Source organism: Falco cherrug, unplaced genomic scaffold (genome assembly GCF_023634085.1).
Source record: "Falco cherrug isolate bFalChe1 unplaced genomic scaffold, bFalChe1.pri scaffold_44, whole genome shotgun sequence".
NCBI classification, from domain to species: Eukaryota; Metazoa; Chordata; class Aves; order Falconiformes; family Falconidae; genus Falco; species Falco cherrug.
The window spans coordinates 281,783-306,454 of record NW_026599484.1 but is presented as its reverse complement, the minus strand read 5'-3'; the positions used below and the strand labels follow the sequence as shown (position 1 = coordinate 306,454).

At 44.4% G+C, this 24,672-nt stretch overlaps 1 protein-coding gene across 1 annotated transcript; it reads right to left on the bottom strand.

Moving 5' to 3' along the window:
* Positions 1-11,363: 11,363 nt before the first annotated feature.
* On the bottom strand, positions 11,364-16,754 carry LOC129735182 (epoxide hydrolase 1-like). The gene is made up of 6 exons (XM_055700541.1): positions 16,629-16,754; positions 15,301-15,324; positions 14,188-14,401; positions 13,236-13,416; positions 12,237-12,467; positions 11,364-11,860 (listed from the first exon to the last, which is right to left on the bottom strand). Exons 1-6 carry the CDS (start codon positions 16,655-16,657, stop codon positions 11,727-11,729), a joined length of 813 nt encoding a protein of 270 aa, XP_055556516.1. The 5' UTR covers positions 16,658-16,754; the 3' UTR covers positions 11,364-11,726.
* Positions 16,755-24,672: the final 7,918 nt, after the last annotated feature.

The window sequence follows — 24,672 nt, the reverse complement described above, 5'->3', positions numbered from 1 at the left end:
AGCATGAACCAGGTTTTGGTTCGGCCTTGTGGACATCAAGGAAATGATGTGGCCCTGTTGTATCCTGCATTGGCACAGCGTGTTGTCGGTTTTGTGCGTTGCCTGTGCTGCACCTCTCTGGCCCTGGCTGAGTTAGTGCACAGGCAGAGACCCCCTCTCCTGTCTGGCACGCCACATCCAGCACAGCCCCGACACAGCCTGCCTGCTTCTGGTTCTGCAGAAGCCCGTCTCTTGCCTGTGTGAGACCCTCTTGGGAAAGCTGGCCACCAGAAAAGGCCGTTTCCCAACCTGGGGAAGAAGCTGATAGAGCAGGGCCCTGCAGGTAACTTCAGTCAGCTTTGCATAGTCCTACTCAGCTTCTCCTCCAGCCCAGGGTGAGGATGCACAGCAAGGTAAAGAGAGAGAACACAGAGCTCAGAACAGAAAGGATGGGCTACCTATGTAGCTGTTTGTGCCTTAATGGCATTTGCCACCGTGCAGGTGGCTGGAGAACCCAGATAGTGTGTAAGGCACCTTCTGACCTTCTTTAGTGCTGTGCGTGTCAGCTCAGCCACATGCACACAGTCATGCTTGCAGAAGGGGCAGGTTGACATCCAACACAGAAGTACTGTGTAGTATCATTCTGTGCAAAGCCCAGGGTGTGCATGGATGAAATACTGGTATTTCGCCATTCTGGTATGTATCTTAGTGACATAGTTCTGCACAGTTGCAAACAGAATTATAAAACAGGTTTATTTCTACCTTTTTTTTTTTTTTTCCCTAAAGGTGTGGAGAAAGAAGTACAAAAAGATCAGGATGCTAACAGGCCTGTTGTCTCACCCCCTAAGAGATCAGCGGTAACAGCCACCAGGCTCCATTCACCAGGTAATTATGAACCAAAACCCACTGCTCAGGGAAGATTTAAACTTGTTGACTTTGCATCTCTTGTCAACACACTAAAGGGAGACCTGCTATTAAGTGAGGACTGATTGTGTCCAAGGTTCATTAAGCTGGCTCTGAGTACAGCAGGCTTTATCATACCAACGCATGAGCTGAACAGACTTTTGTTTTCTTTGTTACAACCACGAAGTCATTTCTCCGTCAAAACAAAGAGTTGTTGCTATTACATCTTTAAGGTCACAGGAACATTTAGGTTTATCATTACAATTTTCTTATGTAACAAGAGAACAGATAGGTATAGTGAAATAAAAGACACCTCAGCTACCTGGAATGAGAGTATACTGTATATTGCCTGGGATCTACTCTCACTGTTTGCAGAGGCGCTGAATTTCCTGGGCTGTTTCCGTGCATGACTGGAAAAGGGGTTATCTATAGAAATAACCTTCGGAGTGCTATTGGGGCATTGTCAGCTTAGCCCTCAACATTGCGTACAAACACATGGGTTTAGCATTTCTGAAGAATACCTTTGCTTATTTACTAAGATGAAGGGAATTTATTTCTATTTATGTTTCCTACGTGTACATCAACAGATGTATAAGGTACCTAAAGGCTTTTCTAAGGCTGGCCTTTGGCTGATAACGCTTCTGAAATGCGTGGGCATGGTCCCAATGATTTCTTTGTGCTTGCAGTTTATCTCCTGTTCTGTTGCCTCAGTTTTTAGACTCTACTTAAATACTTCAAATGCCATCTCTACAGCTATATGATGCTTGAGTTGTTATTATGGGGAGCAGAACCCCATGTTTCTTCATTTGATGGTAAAGTAAAAAAAATGTAGAACAGCTCTTTGGCTTCTAGAACATTCATCAAGAGTCTCTTCATGTTTACTAAACTCAAACTCTTCTTCCTCCTTCACACCCAACAAAATCCAGAAAATGGGAGGTTAAATTTAATCTTCCCAGCACCAACAGGATTCAGAATTCTTCTCCTCACAAAGCTACTAGGGTAAAACATGAACTTACCACTGTCTTCTGAACCATACAATTTTTAGGCTGTTAACTGGTGAGATCACCAAGAGAGATCCAAAGAAAAATGTGTTGTGCAGAGTGCCTGACCAGCAGCTCACCAGCATTTATAACGGTGGGACTCCAGTTTAAGCACCAGAACTGATTGTGGTGGTAGCAGCATGTTACAGAACAGCTGATTTGCTTCCACTAGAACTGGAAAGCAAAATGAAACAGAGGTATTTCTGTTGTCCTAAGGAGGCCTGCATTTCCACAGGTCACTTAATGGTTTTCAAGGCTGAAATTTTTGGCATATCCAATTCGTAAGTCCTCAAATGTTGCTTCATTGTCATGAGAGGTTGAGTAAGTGCCCTCTCTCCCACTGCACAGACTGATTTAGGATTTCTTAAGCTTGGTTGTCTGAAATTATGGCAACCTAAAATTGTTTATCACTGTAAGGATCAAATAGGAAGGTAAACCTCATCTTTATTTTTGAGAGTAGCCTTTAGCATTCTATGAAATGACAACAGCAATAACAGAAATAACAAACAGACAATGTTTTCACCTATTTAACAATTCCAAAACACAGTCAAAGCAGCCATTAAACAGGACAAGGCATAAGGGTAGCTGGGGCTAAGGGGCAGTAGCACAGCCTTTCCTCCATCAGGATCACAAACTTGTGAGGCATTTACTCTTTGTGATAGGAGAGCACGTGTCCTCCAGGTAACTGCCACACCTACATGTGGCCATGAAACAGGCTGTAAAACTTGGAGTGCTGTCTCTAGGTTGTGTTCCCTCTGTTACTGGCCTCCTCACATGCAGTTCTTTTAAATCAGTGCTGGTCTTTGACTGTCATGCAAATTTTTTTTAGCCTTGAATCTGATCTTTAGACTTTTGGTCAGTCCTCCTGCAGACTTGCAAGGAGTTTTGAGATGCAGAGTCTCATAGCGATATCTATTTTATCTATTGATGCAATCCCATTCCTGAAATATGTGTATAGGAACAGGTGTACATAGATGCAGGTGCTCTGTATCCACTCCATTTTAGGATGGTGCTGTCTGTTTCTGACATCTGTCACTCTACAGATTGCTTGTTATCAGTCCTCTGAAAGTAATTCTCTCACTTCCCTTATGAAAATGTCCAAAATTGGACAGTTAAAAGGCAAACGAATTGCATTCCCCATCTAAATCCTCATGGACTGTGTTAATTGTGGGTATATACTTGTCATGTCTCCTAGTTCAAACACAAGCAGATAAAAAAGACCTGGGAGTTTTGAAGTGGATCAAAGGGGTTCGGTGATTATTTCAGCATACACGAGGTCTCCCCCCTGGTCCCACCATCAGCAAAAAGGACATTCAGGATCAGGGCCAGCATCATTAATACATACCCTGTTTTGTGCAGAGCAACAGAAGGGAGACACGAATGGCAGAGTAAGCTTAGTAAGCTCTTTTCAGACCCAAATGAACTGAGAAATTCAGATTCATCCCTGAGTAGAATAGCACAATTTCATTTACAAGGACAGCTTATAATACTGACGAGGACAACACAGAGATGTGTGCTTCAAGTGTTCCAGTGAACAGGAAAGCTAGAAAGACAAAGCAACCTGATGGGATTCTGTTTTCATTAAAACTGGACTGATTTTAAGAGCTTTCCTTTACGCTTCTCTCTATGCCTTTTGTTGTAACATCACCATGCTGCCTCAACAACCCAAGATTTTTATACTAGAAAGTCAGGTATTTGTGGCCGTTGCTCCTATGAATCTCTTATTTTGTGATAGTACCTACTGCCTACTGCCCAGCTGAGAGCCCCTTTACATGAATGGAAGAATCTGTAAGAAAATAGCATTCCTGAACAAAGAGGTGTACAGGCTTTAACTGTCATGAAAATGGATAGAGGGCAATGGCTGTGCTGGCTGAACTCTCTTAATGACTCTCTTTTCCTTTTTACCTTTTTGCTCTTTAATAACTCTGTTGGGTCCCGCTGCTTGTGGCGTTTTTAGTTCATGTTTCTGAATAAATATTAAGACCCCTCTATCAGCTCCAGGTTCCCAATATCTTATTCCCCAGGTTCGTCCTAATAGCCATCCGTGGTCATTAGGCTGCAGGATTTCTAGTACATAACGTGCTTACAGCTGCCAAGATGGGGGTCCTCTGTGTGTCTATCCCAGCTAGGAGCTGGTGGATTGCATCCTCTGGGTCCCCATGTTATATTTAAGAATCTATTTTTAATGCCTACGTCCCAGTTTGAAGCTATGGTTTCACATCCCCAATATGCACAGTAATAGTGATTAGGGAAATTGCAATAGCTTTTCCCTGGATTCGAACTGGGGCAGAGATAAAAAGGTTTTATTGTTCTTTCTCGTCGACCGGGTAGGTCTAGTTCATAAAAGACTAAATCTTCCAATTTAACTTGGAATTTTGGGGATCAAATATATCGTTATACCGAACTTCTATTGAATCTTCCCATCAACCTAAGGTCCAATTGAAGGGTAATGCTCTTTTTTTTTTTTTTTTTAAAGTCATGGTAACCAATACCATTAATAGGATACTAGCTTTCATTTCCCCACTGTTCAGTACCTCTCTGCCTTCCTCGTCCACTCTTTTGCAGAGAACAACGGGATATCAATATCTTCTTGGCAGCAGCAGGTAGTCTTCAGGGGAATTTTGCTGTTATCCTGTCAATAATTTCCAAGGTCTAAAGAGTTAGTTATCTCTTAAATATATTTCCACCTGTTTGGTTGCTGTGTCCGTTTCCAGGCGAATCTTATAGTACACTGTCTTAAAACTCTGTACCAGTCTGTTTCATGTACTTCCCAAAGTTCAGGTACTGACAGTTCCCATCCACAAAATAATTTACAAATTTCCACTTGATCCTCTGGTCCCCTGGTACGTATCGAATCATTGTGACATTTCATACAGTAAGGTTGTCTCTTAAATGAAACACAGGACCAATCCCTATCACAATTTAGACATTGGCAAACAACCCAACATGAATGTCCGGAAGTGGGGTGTTTTAAGCAGGGCATTCCCCGGAGATCTCCTCTTCTGGCTGATTCGGGTATCTCCGTCTCTGTGTTGTTTTGCGGTCAGCCAGCAATGGTGAGACAGATAGCGATGTCCCAATAACGTCCTTCACACCGCCCTGTGGCTCAACATTGCTGCTCCGTGGGTGGCATAGATAGAGATAGAGAAAAGATTCTGCCAACTATACAAAGGAGGTTAACAATCTTTATCTAAGCATTAAACCCATTTACCATTATCAATAAACAGTAACAGGCAATAACTACAAATGACTAACAAGAACTACAAATCCCTAACAAACGTTAGCTAACAACTCAAAACTCAAACATGTCATAAGCTAATTTCAAAACATTATCATAACAGGATTACATAACAAAACACAATACAACATTTCTTAGCATATATAAGGTTTGTTTGTGGGGGTTAAGAATCAAGAGCCAAGAGGTGGGCATTTAAAGGGGTAAATTTTCATGCCCCTTTAAGGTTAGGCTGCGCATGCGTTTTCATTGTGCAGTTTGGGTCAGGGCATTAGCCTGAATCTTGACCAGGAGGGTCACGGACCAATTTGTTTGTCTCGCCACAAACAATCCTTATCATTTTGGAAAAGATGGGAGCAGGAGACGACACGCTCTGTACGGTTTTGCTGTTCAGCCTTGGTCTCATCGTGACTACAGTAACCATCAGCATGTGCTTTTGTGAGTGTTTTTGGTCACGCCGGTACAGAAGAGTGGGATCTCTTCCTCGCAATCCGCCCCGAGTAGTGGAACCCATGGGATACCAAAGCAGAGTGCGAGAGACTGTTACATAAACAAAAGAAAACTGTTGATCTCCAGCAGTTACCATGTGACTTGTTATTTGTTTCTGTTCATTTTCGTTACCTCGTGAAGAAAAATACCAAGGACCAGACAGACTATCGTGGAGGGAACAGATGGAGTTACCACCCCGACATTATTCAGGACCGTGCTGGACTCACGAGTGAAGAAGCCTGTTTTCCACCTCACATGAGACTTTGCTGGACTGTCATTCTGTTATTAGCCAAAGGTGATGGGAGCTGCAAGAAGAAATAGCTTATTACTAATTTGTGTTATGGACTCAGTGCTTTCCTTCTTTTTCACCCATGAAATTGCTGTTAGCCCACACGCCCCTGCGGCGAATGAAGAGATGGGATGCAGCTTGATGCAAGCAAATGTCAAGTTATTGTACAGAAGCACGCGTTTTTATACACTTTCAGAAGCTGCGCGTTTGAAACAGATTGGTTCTTGAAGCTAAGCCTTGCATACTAGGCAATCCCCGATTGGTGGTTAACTGCCGTCAATTAACAACAAGGTGTTACCTTTCCTTGGCACCATCCTTGACGCCATCTGTCCCCCACTCCCCTGTGCTCTGTAAACATGCCTCATCATGTTAATCGTTGTCTAGACAAGCTCGAGCACATTCCCCTGAGCTAACGGATTGCCACACATGGTCCTAGTTTCCAGCCCGCTCCGCTCCTGCATCTCCCCCTTCCTGTTGCACAAAAAGAACCTTTGAAACCGAACGAGTAAAAACAAGGTATAAGTAATAGAACAAATAAAAAAGCAACTAAGACACATTATCAATGTCAAAATAACCCACTGTCTCTGTTCCGTACAATTTTACAATTTCCCCTTTTTGTTTTTGAACAGCTAGTACCAGGTTTGCCATGTTCTGCAGGGCCCTTGCAAACATGACAGCAACCAAGGTAATAGCAAACAAACAATACTGCCAATTAAGTGAATGGATGCCAAAAAGGCTGACCTTTTCTCAGGTTTTGATAACATGTTGCTGCAATGGGGTGCCTAAAATCCACGCAGCGCATACCATCAAAATCCTCACAGCCATGTCCTTGAACCAACAACAAAAAGCAGCGGCAATTTTGACTCACATGCTTAACCGCATACCAAACAAGGTGATTTAACTCTTTAATGCTTTCCCTGCTGTTACTCCGGGTAAGAGAAGAACCGCTGCAATACGTTCCCAATCATAGCCTCCTACTACATTAGCATCAACAGAAAGACAATGATCGACATTCAAAGTGTAAACAATATCATCTTCTTTTGGATTAACATTATACATAGGTGGAAGGGCACACCAAACAAGAACTGGTTCAGTCAAAAAGTTCGAAACATAGCATGCCTTCTCTGAACATACCTCTGGGGTCACTCCCTTCATTCCCTCTTTTTTTATGCAAAGAGAAACACTTTCACCAAAACAGAGAAGCCCCTATTTACATCTCTGAGCCAGGACACAAACCGCAGCTGTATGCGCCACCAGACTCAGGGCAGGAATCATTCATGCAGTTACATAGCTATATATCTCTACAAGCGTGCAGACACCTATTAAACACTAGATAACCATGTTTATCTTTCCTATTCTCCTTCACAATACCTAGTTGTTTCTCTCATTAGTTTCCAGCCCGCTCCTGCATAGGACTCCTGTCCCAATATGCTAGCTTGTTCTCACTTAAGACAACAACAATAAAAGTTAGTTTCTTGCTTGCTTTTACTTCTAAGTCTTAGACTCTTAAATGTTTATGAAATGTGAAGAGGCGGTGAGGCGAGTGTGATCAAGTTCAGCGCTATCTTTACTTGTCAAATTCCTGTTCAAAGTCAGAACGTATTACTTGGGAGCAGAACTCGAGCCCTTTCTTCTGGCCTGGTGTCTAGTGCAGAATGGGAGAAGGAGGGAGGGTGAGAAACACTTGAGAGCTTTGCACAGTGTGTCAAAGCTAGGTGTCTGCTGGACTTAACCTTCAGTCAGCTACTTAGACGTGTCTGTAATGTAGTGAGCTTAACAGCTCCAAACAGCTCTATCCCGTTTGAAGAGAAACTCGAGCCTACTGGTAGCAAGGTTGCTTGCAGCTTCTTGCTAGCAAAAATTGCACGATGGTGTGTTGGGGCTCTTGCTGTATTGAATGATTATACTGAACTCTGAAGCAAGTGGAAAAATACTGAAGAAATAAGACGAGGTTACGGCCAGAACAGTGGGATGAAGAAAAAGGAGCAAATTGCAGATGTTTGCTCAAAACCAAGGCCAACGGGACGTGATAAGAGGAGCTGGGAAACCGCAGAAAGGAGCCTACATGCCAGAACAAGCAGAAACAGAAATCTTCCCAGTAAACAATTGTTAACCAATCATATTATTATACGCTTGTAAAATAGCCAACCACATTATTGCACGCTTATAGAATGCCTTATAAAAGTCTACCTGGTTTGTACAATAAACGGATCAGATCTTGAACTCTGTGAGTATTTGAATCTGACTCCCGCTCGCCCGAAATGCCCGCAGCAATGGTGTGATAAGAATCATTTGAAATGAGGGTAAAGGTTGAAGTAACCTGCTACGCTTGGTGCATATTTTAACTTTACCATTTGGAATGGAATGATAAAGAGCTAAGAGAAAATTAAGTTGGTATTTTTGAGCTTGGAGCACACTAGGAATGCTGTCCCTGCCTTATTATCCATTAAACATCTGTTTACATAGCGTAGCAGCTGCTAAAGCTACCCATAGGGGGAAAAACTGTTAGAATGAAGAAAGCTGCCTTGTGTGCAGCTGCCCACTTGAATATGTAATTCCTGGTCTCTTGAATGAAATATAACTTGAACGTAGGAGTGTTTGTGCTCAGGAGAACAAAACCCTTTACACTTCCACCAAAGCTGCTTGTAATGCATATTTCAGACGCTAGCACTCAAGTGTTTAAAGAAGCTTTTAAACAGAAGCCTTAGTTCTAAAGGATCAAGGGGCCGGTTTCTTTCTACTCTCTTCCCCAGATGAGTGCAGTGTTACTGCAGTAAACTGTTTATGTATTCTGTGACACTTGAACTATGAGTGCAGCAATGATATGGTGCCGGGAGTGAAAGAAGGCAAGCTGCTTAATTTGGGGTTTTTTCTTTTATTCTTTAGAAAAGCTTTAGAGCGTCATTAACTATTTTAGTACTGTAATGATTATCAAAATGAAATGTTGTTTTCTCTATGTGATTACATTGGATTTATTTGATCCCTCAAAGTAAAGGTTCTGCTGGTGGCAGAACAACTTGCTTCTGTTCTATATATGTATCTAAAGTGCATGTTCACAGCTGTTCCACCTTTCTGACAAAGTGCATGATGTCTTGTGCCAGAAGCTTTGGTTCCTCAAAGGCAGCAAAATGCCCTCCACGTGGCATGTAAGAGTAAGTGATGTTGTTCTTGAAGACCTCCTTTGCCCAGACCCGTGGTGTATGTACTAGCTCCTGAGGAAAAAGCTGCAGTCCCTGTGGGAACATACACTGCAAACCTAGAGGACATTAATTAAGTGCCTTTTTGAAAAAAGTCCTGGGGAAATTCTATAAAAACCTCCTGACTCTAGTAATTGCCACAGTCAGCTGGCAGAGCTTCACCGCAGCGACACATTTTGTGGTTTGTACTCTGCTGAAAAGCTTTGCTTGTATTTGAATCTCCTTGAGTATGAGAATGTTATACCCAAAAACCTCAACAAAACTTTTTTTGGAAATTAAATATGTTCCATTACTAGATCCACAGCTTCTTGATCCTGCCAGAGCTCTGATATTTGAAGCATGATTTCCCTGTGATATTATCACCTGTAAATCAATTCTCCTTTTAAAAACATTTCTGCTAGTTTTCTGGTCAGACACTAGACATACTGGTCTTTGTTTTTCTGGGGGCTGTCTTCATTGTTTGGCTTTTGAAAAGAAAACCCAAAAAACCCCAACCTGGTATCTGGTTTGTCTCCTTTTATTTCTCTGATACTGCAATCAGTTCAAGCAACAGACTAGGCATTAGCTGACGTTTCACTTTGAGTTTCCTCTTTTCCAGTTAAATGCCAGGATGGGGTGCTATTCCTTCTATGGTCTCCATACCTGATGCCAGTCTGAGAGAGCTCTGCTGTCTTTCCTGATGAGGGTTTATTTCAATAAAGGAATACCCCATCATCTTTGATAATATTATACAAATAAATCATTTAACTTTTCTGAGATGGCCATACCTTTCTTCAGACTCCTTATCTACTGGTCCCACTACATCCTGCTTCTGGCTTCAGGTATTATGGCTGTGTCTACCTTTCTGCAAGTTTCACATTGCACTTGCTTATCGTATTTTTCTTGTTTTCACCCACATTTATTTCTAGAAGCTTCAATTTCAGGGTCCTGTGCTTTACTTTAAGAGGCTTTTTGCAAAGGGGTTCTTTGCCATAGAGAAGTGGTATGCCATTTAAAAGACCTTGAAAAGTGATATTTGTAGTCTCCATCTTTTTTTAAGTGGTTCCTTTTCACTTCCTTTTACACAGCTCTTGTCCCCATGTCTTGCATTCAGTCACCAGAATTCATTGCTTCTCAAACATGGTTGGCTTTTGTTCAACTATGTTTTTATATGCCTTAAGCAGTCAGTATACAAAGTTCATAGTGATATAGAGAAGGTTCATTACCTGCAGTGTCTGGTTTGGTGGCTTGGATGTGTAAGTATCCAGACTCTCGCAATAGTTCATGTATATTCTTCTGGATGAAAGGATACATATGTCGAACATCTTCCCTAGTAAAGCCTATGAGCCATGGTATATAAGCCCCAAGCATCACGGTTATCATCCTTCTCAAACCTTCTCTGCCAGCGAAGATAAGATTCACAGATCTGAAATCAAGTTAATGAATAGAAGGTTAAATCAAGCAGTTTTCTGTTTCCAAATTTTCTAGAAAATAAGTCTGACGGGAGCTGTAATAGAAGCATTTCACTAAGCCAAATACATAAGCCCTTCACATTTATCGTGATTTCAAAAAAAAATTGGGAGAGTTAAAAATGGTACAGCTGGTGCCATCTCCATCCAGGAAAGTCCTATACTTCATGGTACTGATCAGCTGCTGAAAGGCTGAGCTCCTTCCTTTTCTCCCTGCCAATTTTAAATTTATCTCCTTCCTGATTTAGAATGATGATCCTTGAGGTCTCAAATCAAAATGCAGCAGAGCTTACTTCCATGCCTAGTGAAAGAGAAGCCAAACAGCACTCCATTTTTCTCTGTACAACTCTTCCCTAGATAAGGGAGGCCAACAGCATCCTGGCTTGTGTCAGAAATTGCGTGGCCAGCAGGACAAGGGCAGTGATGCTGTACCCAGCACTGGTGTGGCTGCACCTCGAATACTGTGTTCGGTTTTGGGCCTCTCACTACAAGAAAGATGTGTCCAAAGAAGAGCAACGGAGCTGGTGAAGGGTCTAGAGAACAAGTCCTATGAGAAACAGCTGAGGCAACTGGGCTTGTTAGTCTGGAGGAAAGGGGGCTTGGGGGAGACCTTCTTGCTCTCTAAAACTACAGGAAAGGAGGTTGTAACAGGGTGGGTGTTGGTCACTTTTTCCCAGGTAACAAGTGATAGGACGAGAGGAAACGGCCTCAAGTTGTGCCAGGGGAGGTTCAGATGGGATATTAGGAAAAATTTCTTCACTGAAAGGGTTGTCAAGCATTGGAACAGGCTGCCCAGGGAAGTGGTTGAGGTATTTAAAAGGTGTGTAGATGTGGCACTTAGGGACCTGGTTTAGCAGTGGACTTGGCAGTGTTAGGTTTATGGTTGGACTCAATGATCTTAAAGGTCTTTTCCAACCTAAATGCTTCTATGATTCTATGAAATTTAGAAAGCGTGAGAATGCAAATACCACTATCAATGCAAAGCGCATGAATATGACTGAATGCACAGGGGTGGGGATACCCCTGGAGAAAACAAAGCAGAAGGCGATGAGAGGCAGGGCAAACAGAAGGCAGGACCCGGACCGTGGAGCCAGAAGGTAGGGTAAGAACTGGAGAAACCTTCTCTGCACTGATTCCCTTTGCTACTCACTGTGGCAGCATCTGGGCCATGTTTGTGGTAATAAGAGATCCCCAGTCTTCTCCCTGTAGGTAGTATTCTTTGGAGCCCAATCTATTCATCAGCTTATGAAATTTCCGAGCAGTTGCTTTGCTGTCAAAGCCTGTAGGTAAACAGAAAGAGAGGAAACCTGTTTGTCTTGGTGTATCATCCCCTGGCCAAAGATCATGGTCTGACAGAGGCACATGAGTATGCTGCTGTGTAAAGGCACAGTGTGCTATGCTGCTCTGCCTTGCTCCTTGGCAATACAGTGAACACAAGATGGAAATTCAGTGGAAAGTGGATAGAGTGGAAAGCAGACCTGGTTTCCAGCTACCATTACCTTCCAGATCTCCACAGGCAGCCCCAGAGCCTCAGCCACATGGGTGTTAGTGCAGAGCCAAGCATCTGCATTCACAAACTGCATTCCCTGGTGAGGGCCAGGGATGACTGAGGCTCCAAGAACCTGGCAATTCCAACAGCGCCTTTTCATCGCTCACCTTTCTGGTGTGGTGCCTCAGAGAAGCCATATCCTGGGATGGATGGGCAGATGACCTCAAACACCATGTCACCCTCATTCAGGCCATGCTCAGCTGGCTCTGTGAGTAGAGCGATAGTCTTGTAGAACTCGTAGAAGGAGCCAGGCCAGCCGTGGACCATCAGCAGAGGTTGAACAGCTCGACCGTGAGGGACATAGGAGGGCTTCACGTGGATAAAATGGATATCAATCCCTGCCACACATCCAGACAGATAAATTAAAGCCTTAGTTCCATCACAGTTTCTGTTCCGAACTCTGAAGAAGGAGGGTGGCAAAACTGTGATTAGCATTCACAGCAGAAGGTACACAATCCACCCATGGCAAGAAGATGCCTAGCTGAAAGGACATGCCTGGTATTTTACCTGTGTCTCATCTTTTACTTACAGACAGAGGTATTGATCCCAGTCCCAGTTACTGGGGTCACAGGAGACTGAGCATCCACCTCCTGAGAAATTGGTCTTACAGTATATAAGTACAGCTGCACTTCAATGAATAGCATAATGCAGCTAAGACACGTGCAAAAACATGACTAAATTACAAAATGTGTGGGTGATAAAAAGAGAAACATGGAAAAAGTAAGCGCAGGATGTAAGTTTAACCTGCAGATCACTTATCTAAAGTCTGGCTAAACTGGGTGGTGGTGGTGGATATTCCAACCTCAGGGCCTGGGTAAATTTTACAGTTTTCAAAGGTGGCTTCAAGGCAATAGCAGAAGAAAACCTCATTGTTATTTAGTGCAGGTTCAGAGCCAGATGAAGCCCATCTTCAAGCAGATCTAATCTTATCACCACTGTGCAATGACCTTAATCTATAGAGGGTTATTAATAACATAGCCTCCACTACTGATCCTTCATTAAGCTGTTATGCGTACTGTTGTCTTAATATAGTAACCTCTTAAAGCCCCCCATTCTCGCTGTGCATTTCAGAGTGAGACCTGCTCAAGCCACAGAGACTCCTTCACCTTCAGTGGTGGTTCGGAAATGGGGATATTTGTTCAGGATTTCCACTTGCTTGCGCCAGTCAAACTGGTTCCTCCAGAAGGCCACCACCTTCTGCAGGTAGATGGAGTTGAAGCCGTAGCGGAAGGCAGCCCCTTCCAGCTGCGGTGTGTAGCGGGCCTGCTCCAGGCGGCGATGCAGGTCCTGCGGACAGGAGCTCTTGCAAGGCTGGCCAGATGCCTGCATGTGCCCTATGCTAAGGCAGGCATGAACAGGCTCTTCTGGCTCCACCGGCTTCTGTGTCTCTCTCTGGGACACCACAAGCCCTCCTGAAGCACTGCCATACTCTGTATAACTTCCTGAATCATTTATATGGAGAATATATTTTTCTACAGGTTAGCAGTTCCCCTAGGGCACTCAGGAGTAGTGGGTTCTACGCTTGCCTTACTGCTAACTCGCTTTAGGGTTTTTGGCACTAGGAACTTGCCAGCACTGCCAGCTGAGAGAAGAACAAGCAGCTTAGCCTGTGCTACCGACTGCTAGTTGGCCAGATAATTAGTGACAGGCTTGTAGGGACAGAAGGAAGAAGGACCCCATCCTTCTTCACCCTTCCAACCCTGTCCTCTGTGGAAGCCCCTCAGTCCTGCCCTACTGGTGCCTTTGCTATCCCGGTGCCCTCCCACCCCATTCCACCACTGCAGACCTGCTGTCAAATTCTGCTGCTCAAAGCATGGCCTTTCTGCAGGAGCAGCCCCAGGTTGCATTGAGAGTCTGTGGTCTCAGAAAGCATAAAGACATTGCAGTGAATCTGAGCTCAAATCCCATTCATAAAGGGCAGTGAGCCAGAGCATCATCTAACGGACCTGCGCTGGCTATTGCCCCCAAGACATCACTCACCTCAAAGCAGTAAGGTGGGTGATGAACTGGCTCCACCTTGCAACTTTCTGCCCCTCCTTACCTCCCAGCCACGGGTACCTCAAGTTCTTTGTCAGATGTTTCAATCTTGAAGGGACAGATACTTTCATCTTCTTTCCCTTTTAGAGGTCTTTCATCTGAGCCCCACCATCCATTGCCCATTTCAATAGTCTTGATCTTGTGTCTAGACCTCAGCCAGTAAACCAGCATCCCTCCAACGCTCAGAGCGGCCACAGGGACCAGGACTGCATTCCTCTGAGAACATTCAAATGACCTGGGGAGGCATAAAATTGTTTGCGCCCAACAGAAGTGTCAAGGGTAAAGGGACTATGCTGAGGCTTGTAGTCACATTGGTTGGATGTGAGTAACAAACCCCATGCAGTCAGCAGGGGCTGGCTGTTTCTGTTATTTTTGAAGATCGCAGGCAGGATTTGTGGCAGGGTTACATCTACCAGTGTTTCTTAGGGACCTTAAGCCTTTGCTGATCAGGACTTGTTAATCACAAGGCTTCTCTGTCCCACTCCTTACGAACCAGGTGTGCCCTGGGAGACAAGGATCAGTAGGATATGGATCTATCTGTTTTAAGGCAGGTACTGAAGTGAATGGGATAGTAGCACCTGGACAGCTTCAGGAATAAAAACTGCACAGAGTGGGCTGAGGAGCAGAGACAAGAGTTTTCAGCTGCTGGAGACAGCTGGATGTGCTAGACATGCCCCTTGACTGTGCTATATACATAGCTCCCCTACAGATTCAGTCATCTTTTAGGGCAACGCTAGCCCTCCACCATAGCTGTCCATAGGTAAAGGTCTCAACTTGTCTGTCTGGTGCCTCTTTTTCTTACCTAGACAGCAAAGTTTCAGACTTTCTTGAGGTGTGGGAGCTAAGGCACCAGAGCTGGATGTAACAGGCAGACAGCAATGTTTTAAAACCGTTCAAACCCTTCAGCAATCAGTCCTAAATGTAGTGTCCCTTCCCATCCCTCTGACCTGTGCCTCAAGCTCTCCGGCTTCCCTTGGGGATTAGCAGAGCTGTCTGGGGCTATTGCAGGGGGCTCAAAGAAGACTGTGAATGAAGATTTTTTGTCATACAGGGTATGGAAGGGACTATGCTGTGCCCCAACCCAGGTGCTAATAAAAAGTGAACTCCTCAGCACAGAGCAGCTATTTCACTTACCTGATCCGGGACAAGATGCCATCCCTAGAAAATGGGGGTGGGGGTGGGGTGGGAAAGATTCTTAGTCTGATAGTGTTGTCTGAATGGTACCATCCCTTGGGGATGGTGCAAGGAACATCCCCTGCCAGCACCATTTACTGCGCAGCCATGGGATCACAAGCTGTTCAGCTGGCTGGCAACAGAGACAGTGTTTCTGGGCTGTGTTTTAGCTAGATAGTTTGTCACCATAATATTCCCTCCTTCAGCACAATTTAGATAAAAGGCACTGAACAACTGGGTAGGTGTCCTTGCGGTGTTTCATCCTAGAGGGCTGTGTTACTTCAGCCAAGTAAATAGTTTATTTTGGCAGCTGTGTAGCGATAGGGGCCCAGCCTTGGCAGGGGACTTCCAAGCTCAAGGGTTACTCTGCTGCCAGCCACGTGGTACTCATCCTGCCCAGGGCTGGCATGAGGAGCAGCTTGTGGGACCCTTCCCTGTTCAGGTTCAGTGAGCTGCTGTACCTTTGCTACTTCCAACTACTCCTGACTGGATACCAAGCTTTTAGGTCTCATCTGCCCGCAAGAAAAAGAAAATATCCTCTTTGGTTCTCTTTTAGCCTGGTAGATTCTCTTGCAAGAAAAGCAGAATCTAAAATCTACCAAAAACTTAGAAGCAACAGAGAAAGTCTTGTTACTCTGCCTTGTGGAAGGCAGCTAGATGAGGGAGCTGTTTGGTGTCATAATTATGATGCCTTGAGACAAAAAAAAAATAAAAAGGACAGGAAACTCCATGAAAAACCAAGTTCACTGGGTGTTTCTTTTTGCCTAGTACCCTTTCCCACTGCTACCTGTGATGCAGAACACAGTGCCTGTACTGGACACCCCAGCAGTAGTGAAGGCAATTGGGTAATTGATCTCTGAGACAGTCTATGTGATTTTTAAGGAAGTATCTCCTGAAACCACTCCCAGACAAAGAAGACCAAGAGCTCCTAAGAGTAAACAGTGTCAGCCTCCACCTCCCTGGAGGCTAAGTAGCTTATGCAACAAGTAATAACAACCCCCTGCACTTACATCCTGGATTTTAGTGAGTCAGAGGCATGAAACCAGTTATCACGGCAACAGCACAAACTCGGCACTGCTAACAAAGCAAGCATGTCCCAGAAACAGCTCTCTGAGTGGCACAGAACAAGGCTCAGTCTTATAAAGCCTCCTCCCTACCCATGCTCAGGGAAGCTCAGCTGCATGCTCCCACCCACCGATGGCCTGGTGGACCCCACAGGGCCTTTCTCCTGCCCCAACCCTGGGGACCCCTGTTTAGAGTCCCTCCTCCCTGTGCCAAAGAGATCTCACCAGGCGTTTGGAAGCATCTCCTGCCACATGTCCGCTCCTCCTCGCCTAGCCACAGCTCCCAGCGAAACAACCCAGGTGTCTCCTCTGCTGGCTTTCTCTTCCGCAGCGACACTCTCTTGGTGACAATGCAAGCTACACCAACCATCAGTGCCACCTATTGCCTAAGCGTGCACTTGCAGATTAAGTTCAGCAAGAGACAAATGCCAAGTCCTGCACGCGGAGGGAATAGCTCCGTGCATCAGCACAGGCTGGACGCCAGATGCACAGAAAGCAGCTCTGCAGAGCCTGGCCTGAGGTCCTCAGCTGAGCCTGAGTCAACAAGGTGCAGCAAAGGCCAGTGCGTACAGGGCTAGACAGCAAGCGTGTTAGCCAGCAGGCTGAGCGAGGTGATCCTTCGCTCTCTTCAGCACTTGTGGGACCACATCTGGAGTGCCATGTCCAGTTCTGGCCTTGCTGGCAGAGGAAAGGCTGGAGTGAGGCTGCCCACCCTTGGTGGTCAGGGCCACCAGGCTGCTGGGGGGCTGGAGCCATGTGGTGTACAAGGAGAGACAGAGAGACCTGGGCTTGTTCAGCCTGGAGGAGAGAAGGCAAAAGGTGGGGTCTTACTGCTGTCTACATCTACCTAGTGGAGAGTGTAGGAAAAATGGACCAAGAACAAAAGGCAATGGACGCAAATTGCAAGGAGGGAAATTCTGGTTAGATGTGAGGAAAAATTAGTTCACCATGGAGGTATTCAGACACTGGGACAGGGGCCCAGAGAGGATGTGGGATCTCCATCCTTAAAGGCAATCAAAATTTGACAGGAACAAGGCCCTGAGCAACCTGATCTACCTGGACCTGCTCTGAGCAGAAGCTGCGATGAGCTGACCTCCATGTGCCCCTTCTGACCTGTGCATCGTGTGGCTCTATTCCATGTGCACCTGTGATCTGCAGCAGCCCAAACAAAAAAGGAAAAGTTGCTTTTCATTTTCCACAGAAATCAATGCTTTGTTTTAGCTCATTTTTAGACTTAATTTCCTTCATGGTTAGTAAAATCTTACTAGGTAAAGGCTTCTTTTTCCTAAATTGTGTCCTTGCTGTGCTTCAGTCCAGGAATAACTACATCTTACTGTGAGAGAAAATGATTCCTATATCCATGCAACGCTCTAAGCGAAGTACCACCACCAGTGAGCTCTGTGATGGTTAGGTCTCATACCGTGACTTCGTATGCAGCCACTGTGCCATCAAAAAAGAGTCATCAGGAAGAAAAGCTTGTAAATCCTTCATTTGGTCAAAGTTCAGTTTATTGCTACACCACAGCTATTTCTGGTTACATCCGTCTGGGATTACTTAGCTTTAAGGTTCTATTTCCCAAACAAAACCAGCTCTTTTGAGGCCTCTTGGAAGATGATATCACTGATTGCAGAGGGACTATAGTCAGAAGACAAGAGAATTATTAGCAACAAGGGGAAAGAACTACAACCCATGTGGAAGGTAGCTGAGGACCCTGTAAAGAGCCAGGTTGAGGTACTGCAGGCTGTGATGTCTTCAGTAGACAAAAGAGACCTCGAGGAAATTCTGTTTCTTACTTAGCACTGGGAAAAAACATAAAGGCTGGTGGAGGAAGGACTGGCTTAAACAGCTGTGAGTGAATTTATCTATACCAGGAATGTGGGAGAAGAGCCAGCAGAGCTAGTTACAGCTACAAAGAAAAGACAGAAGTTGCTGCTTTCTGTATAAAAAGCTTGGGAAAGTCAGAATGGCTTTTACTTAAGATACAAGGTGACACACCAAGGCCACTAATACCCTGGGGCTAAAAGGCAAAACCTCACCACCACCTTCACCCCCGATAAATCTGAAACAGCTGGGATGCCAGGATCCTATCTACTGAAATGCAGGGTATGTGCAGGAGTTTTGTGTGAGTGCTGGTGAGCAGAGATCAAAGGGTTCCCAGAGGAAATTCCATCCTGGGATGCAGCAGCAGTGGAAAGCAAGGGGTTTTTCCCCTCCTCTCTTACAACCTCTCGAGGCCAAAATGCACAAATTCAGGCAGAAACTGCTTGCTGGAGACAGCAAGGCTGCCTCCCACGAGATTTTGATGCATGTCTCATAAATGGAAAGGGGAATCCCACAGGAAAGGACCTGCAAAAATGTCTCAGAGCATCTCCCTGCATTGGGGCAGGATCCCTTATTCTTAATGGCAGACGTCTTAGCAAACCCATTTTTAAAAAGCCCCTTCGGAGCACTATTAGAAAAAATTCTACCTCTGTCCCAGCGCTGTGCTTTTGCTGGTTCAGCTGCTACTCTGGCATGGGAAAAAAAACAAAACAAAACCAAAAGGAGAGAGAATAAAATTTGATACACTGAATCTCACTATTGCACCTCTGTCTAAACTTCCAAATGCTGCCATCCCACAGTCCCTGTGTGACAGGCATCATTTTATAAAGGGCTTTCATATGTTCCCAGTGCACAAATCACATACTAACAGAAAGCTTGTTTCCTATGCTTTTCTCTTGCTCTTGTCACTGATCTGCAGGATCACCCCTGCAGCAATGATAGAAAATACAGACATGGAAATGTTACCGTAATGTATTTTTTCAGCTGGTTTAACCGCTGGATACAAGCAGGAGGAGCCAAACACAACACAACCTGCCAGCTCTCCCGGACCGTTCGCTACTGCTGGTACGGTGTGACCTGCTGCTGGAGAAAGCACCCAAAGGCCAAGCAGTAGTTCTGCAAATACTGGGTGCCCTCTTGTGGGAAAGAGGAGCTCGCAGCACCAGTAATACAACTTTTTTTTCTATTTGGGCTTTTTTCTATTTTGGACTTTATGTGTTTCTCGTTGCCAGTTTCACGTAATCATAATCCAAGCCTCATCAATGCCATTAATACTGAAACCTGAAACACGGGGAGGAAAGCTGGTGACTTCTCATTATGAAATGGGCTATTGAACAGGGGTAAGAATGGAGCACAAAACCTTTGAACGTAGCTCTTTTATAGCTTGAGATGCTGTGGCAACTTGGAAATGATTATTCTGACCTTTAGAGCCGTTGCAAGGCCCTTGCTGGGATATATGGCCCCAACTGTAATGCACTGCCCTTCACAGAATCATAAGATTCATAGAATTGTTGAGGTTGGAAAAGACCTTTTAAGATCATCAAGTCATCATCTTACAGCATGAAGGCATTGCTGCGTAATTTTCCTTTTGCATGCACAAAATCAGGTTCACTGTCTTAAGCATTACTAGAAAGCAAATGGTGCTCATTAACAGGGGATCTTTGTGAATATGGTCTCCTGACTTATACCAGGGACCAGCTCTCTTCTTTTTTTCTGGTCGGTGGCCACTACCAGTGAGCTGCTGGCCAGTGATGTTGCAGGGCAGGACAACTGGAAGCTTCAGATCTCTCCTGTGCTCTTCCAGGTTCCCGAAACCCTGCTTGCCCCATGGCATCACTCTGTCTTTGAACGTTATGTTCTTCCTTTGCTTTTAAGGAAGGTCCTAAGGCTAACAAGGATTTCATGTGTTATGCTGTATCTTTGCTCCTACAGGCCAAAGACACTGAATGCTGTATTTCCCTGCATGACTTCTGAAGGAAAATGGTCCCCATGGTCCAACAGGTCCAAGCTGGGACTGTCCATGCACATGCAACTCTTTCCAACTGGTATTGTATGAAAAAAGCCATGCCCAGAGATGGGATTAGATGGGAAAAATTGGAGATCTTACCACGTGTGGCTGTGTCCTTGGGGTTAAGGAAAAGCCCCCAGCACATCGCCCTACTTGCAATGGACAAGCAAAGTTTTCACCTTTCCAGTGAGGTCTCAGGACATTCAGCTGGTTGGTGGGAGATTTGTTTGGTACCAAAGTCTACTCTGGCACTGAATGGCAGGCTCTGTGCTCAGCCTCAGTGATCACGTCCCTGGAGGAAACACTGAGCTCCTAAGCACCTCCAAGCTGTTAATTCCTGAATCTTACTAACAAGAGCCAGCTCAAACATCTGAGAGCAGACGGCAGCAACACCTTGCTCCTGCCCTCACCGGTAGCCAGTCCATGAGGCCTCTGTGCTGCTTCATGGTATATTACATAAAAGTCGGATTGCAGGAGCAATGAACAGCTTGGGAGAGCCCAGGACAATCTCTCCAACCTCTTCCTCCCCCTCCACAAATGCTCCTTTCTTGCGCAGAAAGCCCATTCTCATTTCTGAATATACCTTCCCCCTAACATCTCTTTAGTCCTCTGTTCTGCACTGTATGCTGAAGAAAAGTTACTGTTTTCCCAGCTGGAAATGGCCCCTTCTCTGTCTCCCTTATTGTCGGAAGACCTCACAAATGTTTCACTGCTACCTCTGGCAAGGACTGGCCCCTTCTGTTGCTAATTAGGGAGCTAAGAGGTTCCTCCAGGCACTTCCCAGTGAAACTGAGCCCATTAAATGAATGGCAGGCAACATCTCTGGGGGTGGGGAGCAAAATTACACAACCGCTGCTTGGAAATAGGCAGTTTGTTACGTGTGCTGGTTTTAGAGACTCAGCAACATCAAAAACAAAAACAACTTTCAAATCCAAACCAGTGTATTTAGGTCACTGATACCCCAGGGATAATCTTGGGGATATTGGTGATGGGAGGCAGGCAGCAGGCTCTGGAAGCTTGTGCTCAGACCCTGGATGCACAAAATGTGATAGCTCCTGCATGTGTGCCAGGCCATGGACTGAAAGTCGGGTGTACAAGACCTTTCTGTGCTCTAGGATATGGGTACTGCTGTGCTGCATGCTAGGAGTGTTAATCCTGGAACGTAATGTGAAGGATAGCCCTTTTGGGCTTGGACACACTGTGGAGTTTTGGTAGGTGAGTGTGGTGGAGGCTTGCAGGCTTGGCTTAGCTAACCCAGGTGCCCAGCAGACATGAGGAATTTCTTATACAGAAGGGAACTTCATACAATCAGTACAGATATAACTTTCAACTCTGCTCAGTTATCCCATTTTTGTTGTTTTACAATCTTAGGATTGCATTGCATATCTCCAGCAACCATTGCTCCAAGCCATGTAAAATTATCATCTTGCAAAGAAAGCAAGAATCATTTTTTTTAAAAAAGGATGCAGCTGACCAAAGGTACTTGAGAGAGGGACTAGTCTTAAGATTTGTAGGACAATATAGATATAAATGTCTTATGGAAAAGAATATGCTGGGTGATTTGTCATTAATGTAGTGAAGAAGCATTGGTGGCAGAAACAAAGGCCTTATCTTCAACAAAGGGCTGCATATAAATTAGTATGTGTAGAGGGTCTATACTCAATGATTTATTTAGTTTAACAAAAAATCTCTAAAAAAGCAGTTAACAGGAAGTATTTGGCTGAGGCAGAAAGAAATGCTAGAGAACGATCTCCATCCTTCTCAATAACAATGATTGCTGCTGAGGATCCTGTAACAGTAGCTATGACGACAGGCCAGATCCCAAGCTGCTTTTCTCCATCCTTACCCTGGAAAACTCCTGTTCTTGCTTTCGGTGGGCATGAGTGCTCAGTGGCTGCGAGGGGTAGCTGTGTTGCAGAGTGGGGCGGGTTGTCTCTGTCCCACCGCTCTGCTGTAGCTCTGCACAGCCACCTTCCTGAAACTAGCTCTTACAACGAAGGGCTTCGGAGGGAAAAGGAGAAGCCCAAATCTAAGCATGCGTTTTGCAGTGCCATCAGCTGAGCATTAGGCGCTCACGGAGCTCCCACAGTCGGTATGGCAGGCAGCTGAAGGGCTGCTGGAGTGTGTGAGCTCCCCTTTGCAGGCCTGAAGAAACATGCAAGAAGAGATCTGTTTTTGAGATGTTGGTCTCATGATGTATTCAGTTCACTGGAAATTTTGGAGAGTTTTCTGCAATGATCCTGTGTGTTATTACCTCCCTTTTGGGGAACTGTGTTAGCTGTTTGGAAATATTTGTGGCCTTCTTTCCAAATTATTTATTTCTCTATGGTTTTTCCTACTGTCCATTATTAGTTGTTATGCCTACATTGTATAACAACAACAACAACAGTAATATGAGGAGACTCATCAGGTCCAGAGGCATTAAGAGAATGAAGACTGAATCAGCTGAACTTCTGACATAAGGATATGATTTTCATTTTTCATTAAAAACATCTAGTCTGGAAAACGAGGGACGTTTGAGTATAATGTAATAACAGCACTGCAGATATCTCACCTAAAGAAAGCAGCACTATGGACCTTGAGCATTATATCAGGACCCACAAATACAATTGGGAAAATAATTAGGTATTGTATTTTAAGATATTGTTCTGAATATGGTAAACAAGATTCTATCAACAAATCTGTAAGTGTAATTTTTTTTTCTCCTCCAGCTTTTCAGCATTCTTGGAAAGACTTCTCTAAGCAAAATCCCAGATACGTAACTGACTGGCCCTTCCCAAAGGTACAAGGATAAAGCCCTTTGCAAGTGGCTGTTAAGAAAACTGGGCAGCAACAGCTGCAGGATTAATCCTTGCCTAAGATTAATAAGCAGTTCCACAAGCAGTGTAACTAATGAAGCCTTGTTTCCTACATGTATTTGCAAAATACAGCTACTATCTGCAAATACAAAGAATTTGTATTTTGCAAGTACAAACACAAAAACTTTCTAACAATTGAATTGTTCTAAGATTTTGTTTCCTTTAGGTATGTTTATAAAATCACCCCTGCACTTCCAAAGAAATCACTTTTCATGAAATGTGTAGAAACACCTTTCAGAACTAATTTTGAAATGTCTGCTTGCCGAAGTTGGTGAAATCAGCAAACAGATCAAAAAGTTACTGAGAGGACACATCTATAGACATACCCAGTGATTGCACCAGCACTGGTTCTGCAGGAAGCAAGGAACAAAAATGAAGTTGTGAAAGAAAACATAGGAGAAAGCACCTATATTTTAGCAGTGTTGCAGTGAGAGGCGTTGCAAGGCTCACAGAAGGAACATCCCCCATGATCAGTGCTGAGACATATGGTAGCCAAGAATGATCGAGTCCAGCTCATTTGGTTTTAATGGTGAAATCTTAGTGCCATTGACGAGACCACCACTTGCTTTTGCACCACATCCAGAGGATGAAGTGTTTAGTGAGGCAGCCAAATCTATGTAAGATAGAGAACGACTGGGAAAAACTTCAAAAGGCCCTAGTAAAGGCTGCTGCTCTGAAATCTAATTCATGTTTTGGCATTTGCCTTCAGTGGGAGCAGGAATGAACCAAAAGTTGGGTAAGTGGCACAAAGGGATTGCAGATGGAGCTCTCTGTATGCCAGTATAAGTTAAGGGAAGCTGGAAAAAATATTTCACTGACCTAATATTTAAATGAAATATTCTGAGTTAGAGCTGATTTCAGGGAAAAACTCCAGGCACCTCTGTGGACAGCACAGTGCTGAGAGAGAAAACTCAGTGCAGAGCAAAGCAAAGCCAAAATAAGATGTCGTGTATTAAATAGGTCAGGAATGTATATATCACCGTAACAATTCCAAAATAAATCAGCTATGCATCCCCACTTTGAAATCAGTGTTAAGTATGGTCACTTCCATAACAAAAGGGCAGAGAGGAATAGAAAAGGCAGAAAAAACCTGGCACCATAATCACTGGGACAGTGGAGGCTGTAATGGGAGAAGGGAATGAGTGAGCAGGACAGTTTAGCTTTATGAAGAGTTGAGTCAGGGGAGAGACTAACATAATGAATATCTAATTTGACCTTTAATAAAGTCTCTTGTCACCTGCTGAACACCCTTCATGACTTGACATGGATTATAATCTGGGAGTTACACAACACCTGATGTAATAAAGAAAGGAAATGTAATTTTATGATGCATAGAATTCTGAGATAAAAAGAATTGCTGAAAAATGTCACCAAGGCAAGTAGCTGTAATCATAAAATTAGTATTAATAAAGTTGGTGATGGTGAAAATCCGTCAGTTCTTGTGCCTCTTGTTTTAGGATTTCCATTCAGGTTTGTGTGGCTCACTGAAGCTGAGATTATTCCTGCTGCTCTTTAAGCACAGCAGCATCCACATGGTGAAATACACTTTAAACACGGAGAGTTAGAGCTCAGGCTGGAGAGC

Bases quoted from the DNA above. Each gene is read 5' to 3' on its own strand.
- LOC129735182 (XM_055700541.1), bottom strand. From the start codon at position 16,657: ATGTGGCAGGAGATGCTTCCAAACGCCTG. The intron at 14,402-15,300 runs GTAAGTGAAATA...ATGCCTCCCCAG, and splicing joins GGCATCTTGTCCCGGATCAG to GTCATTTGAATGTTCTCAGA. The intron at 13,417-14,187 runs GTACCCGTGGCT...TCCTGTCCGCAG, and splicing joins CATCTGACAAAGAACTTGAG to GACCTGCATCGCCGCCTGGA.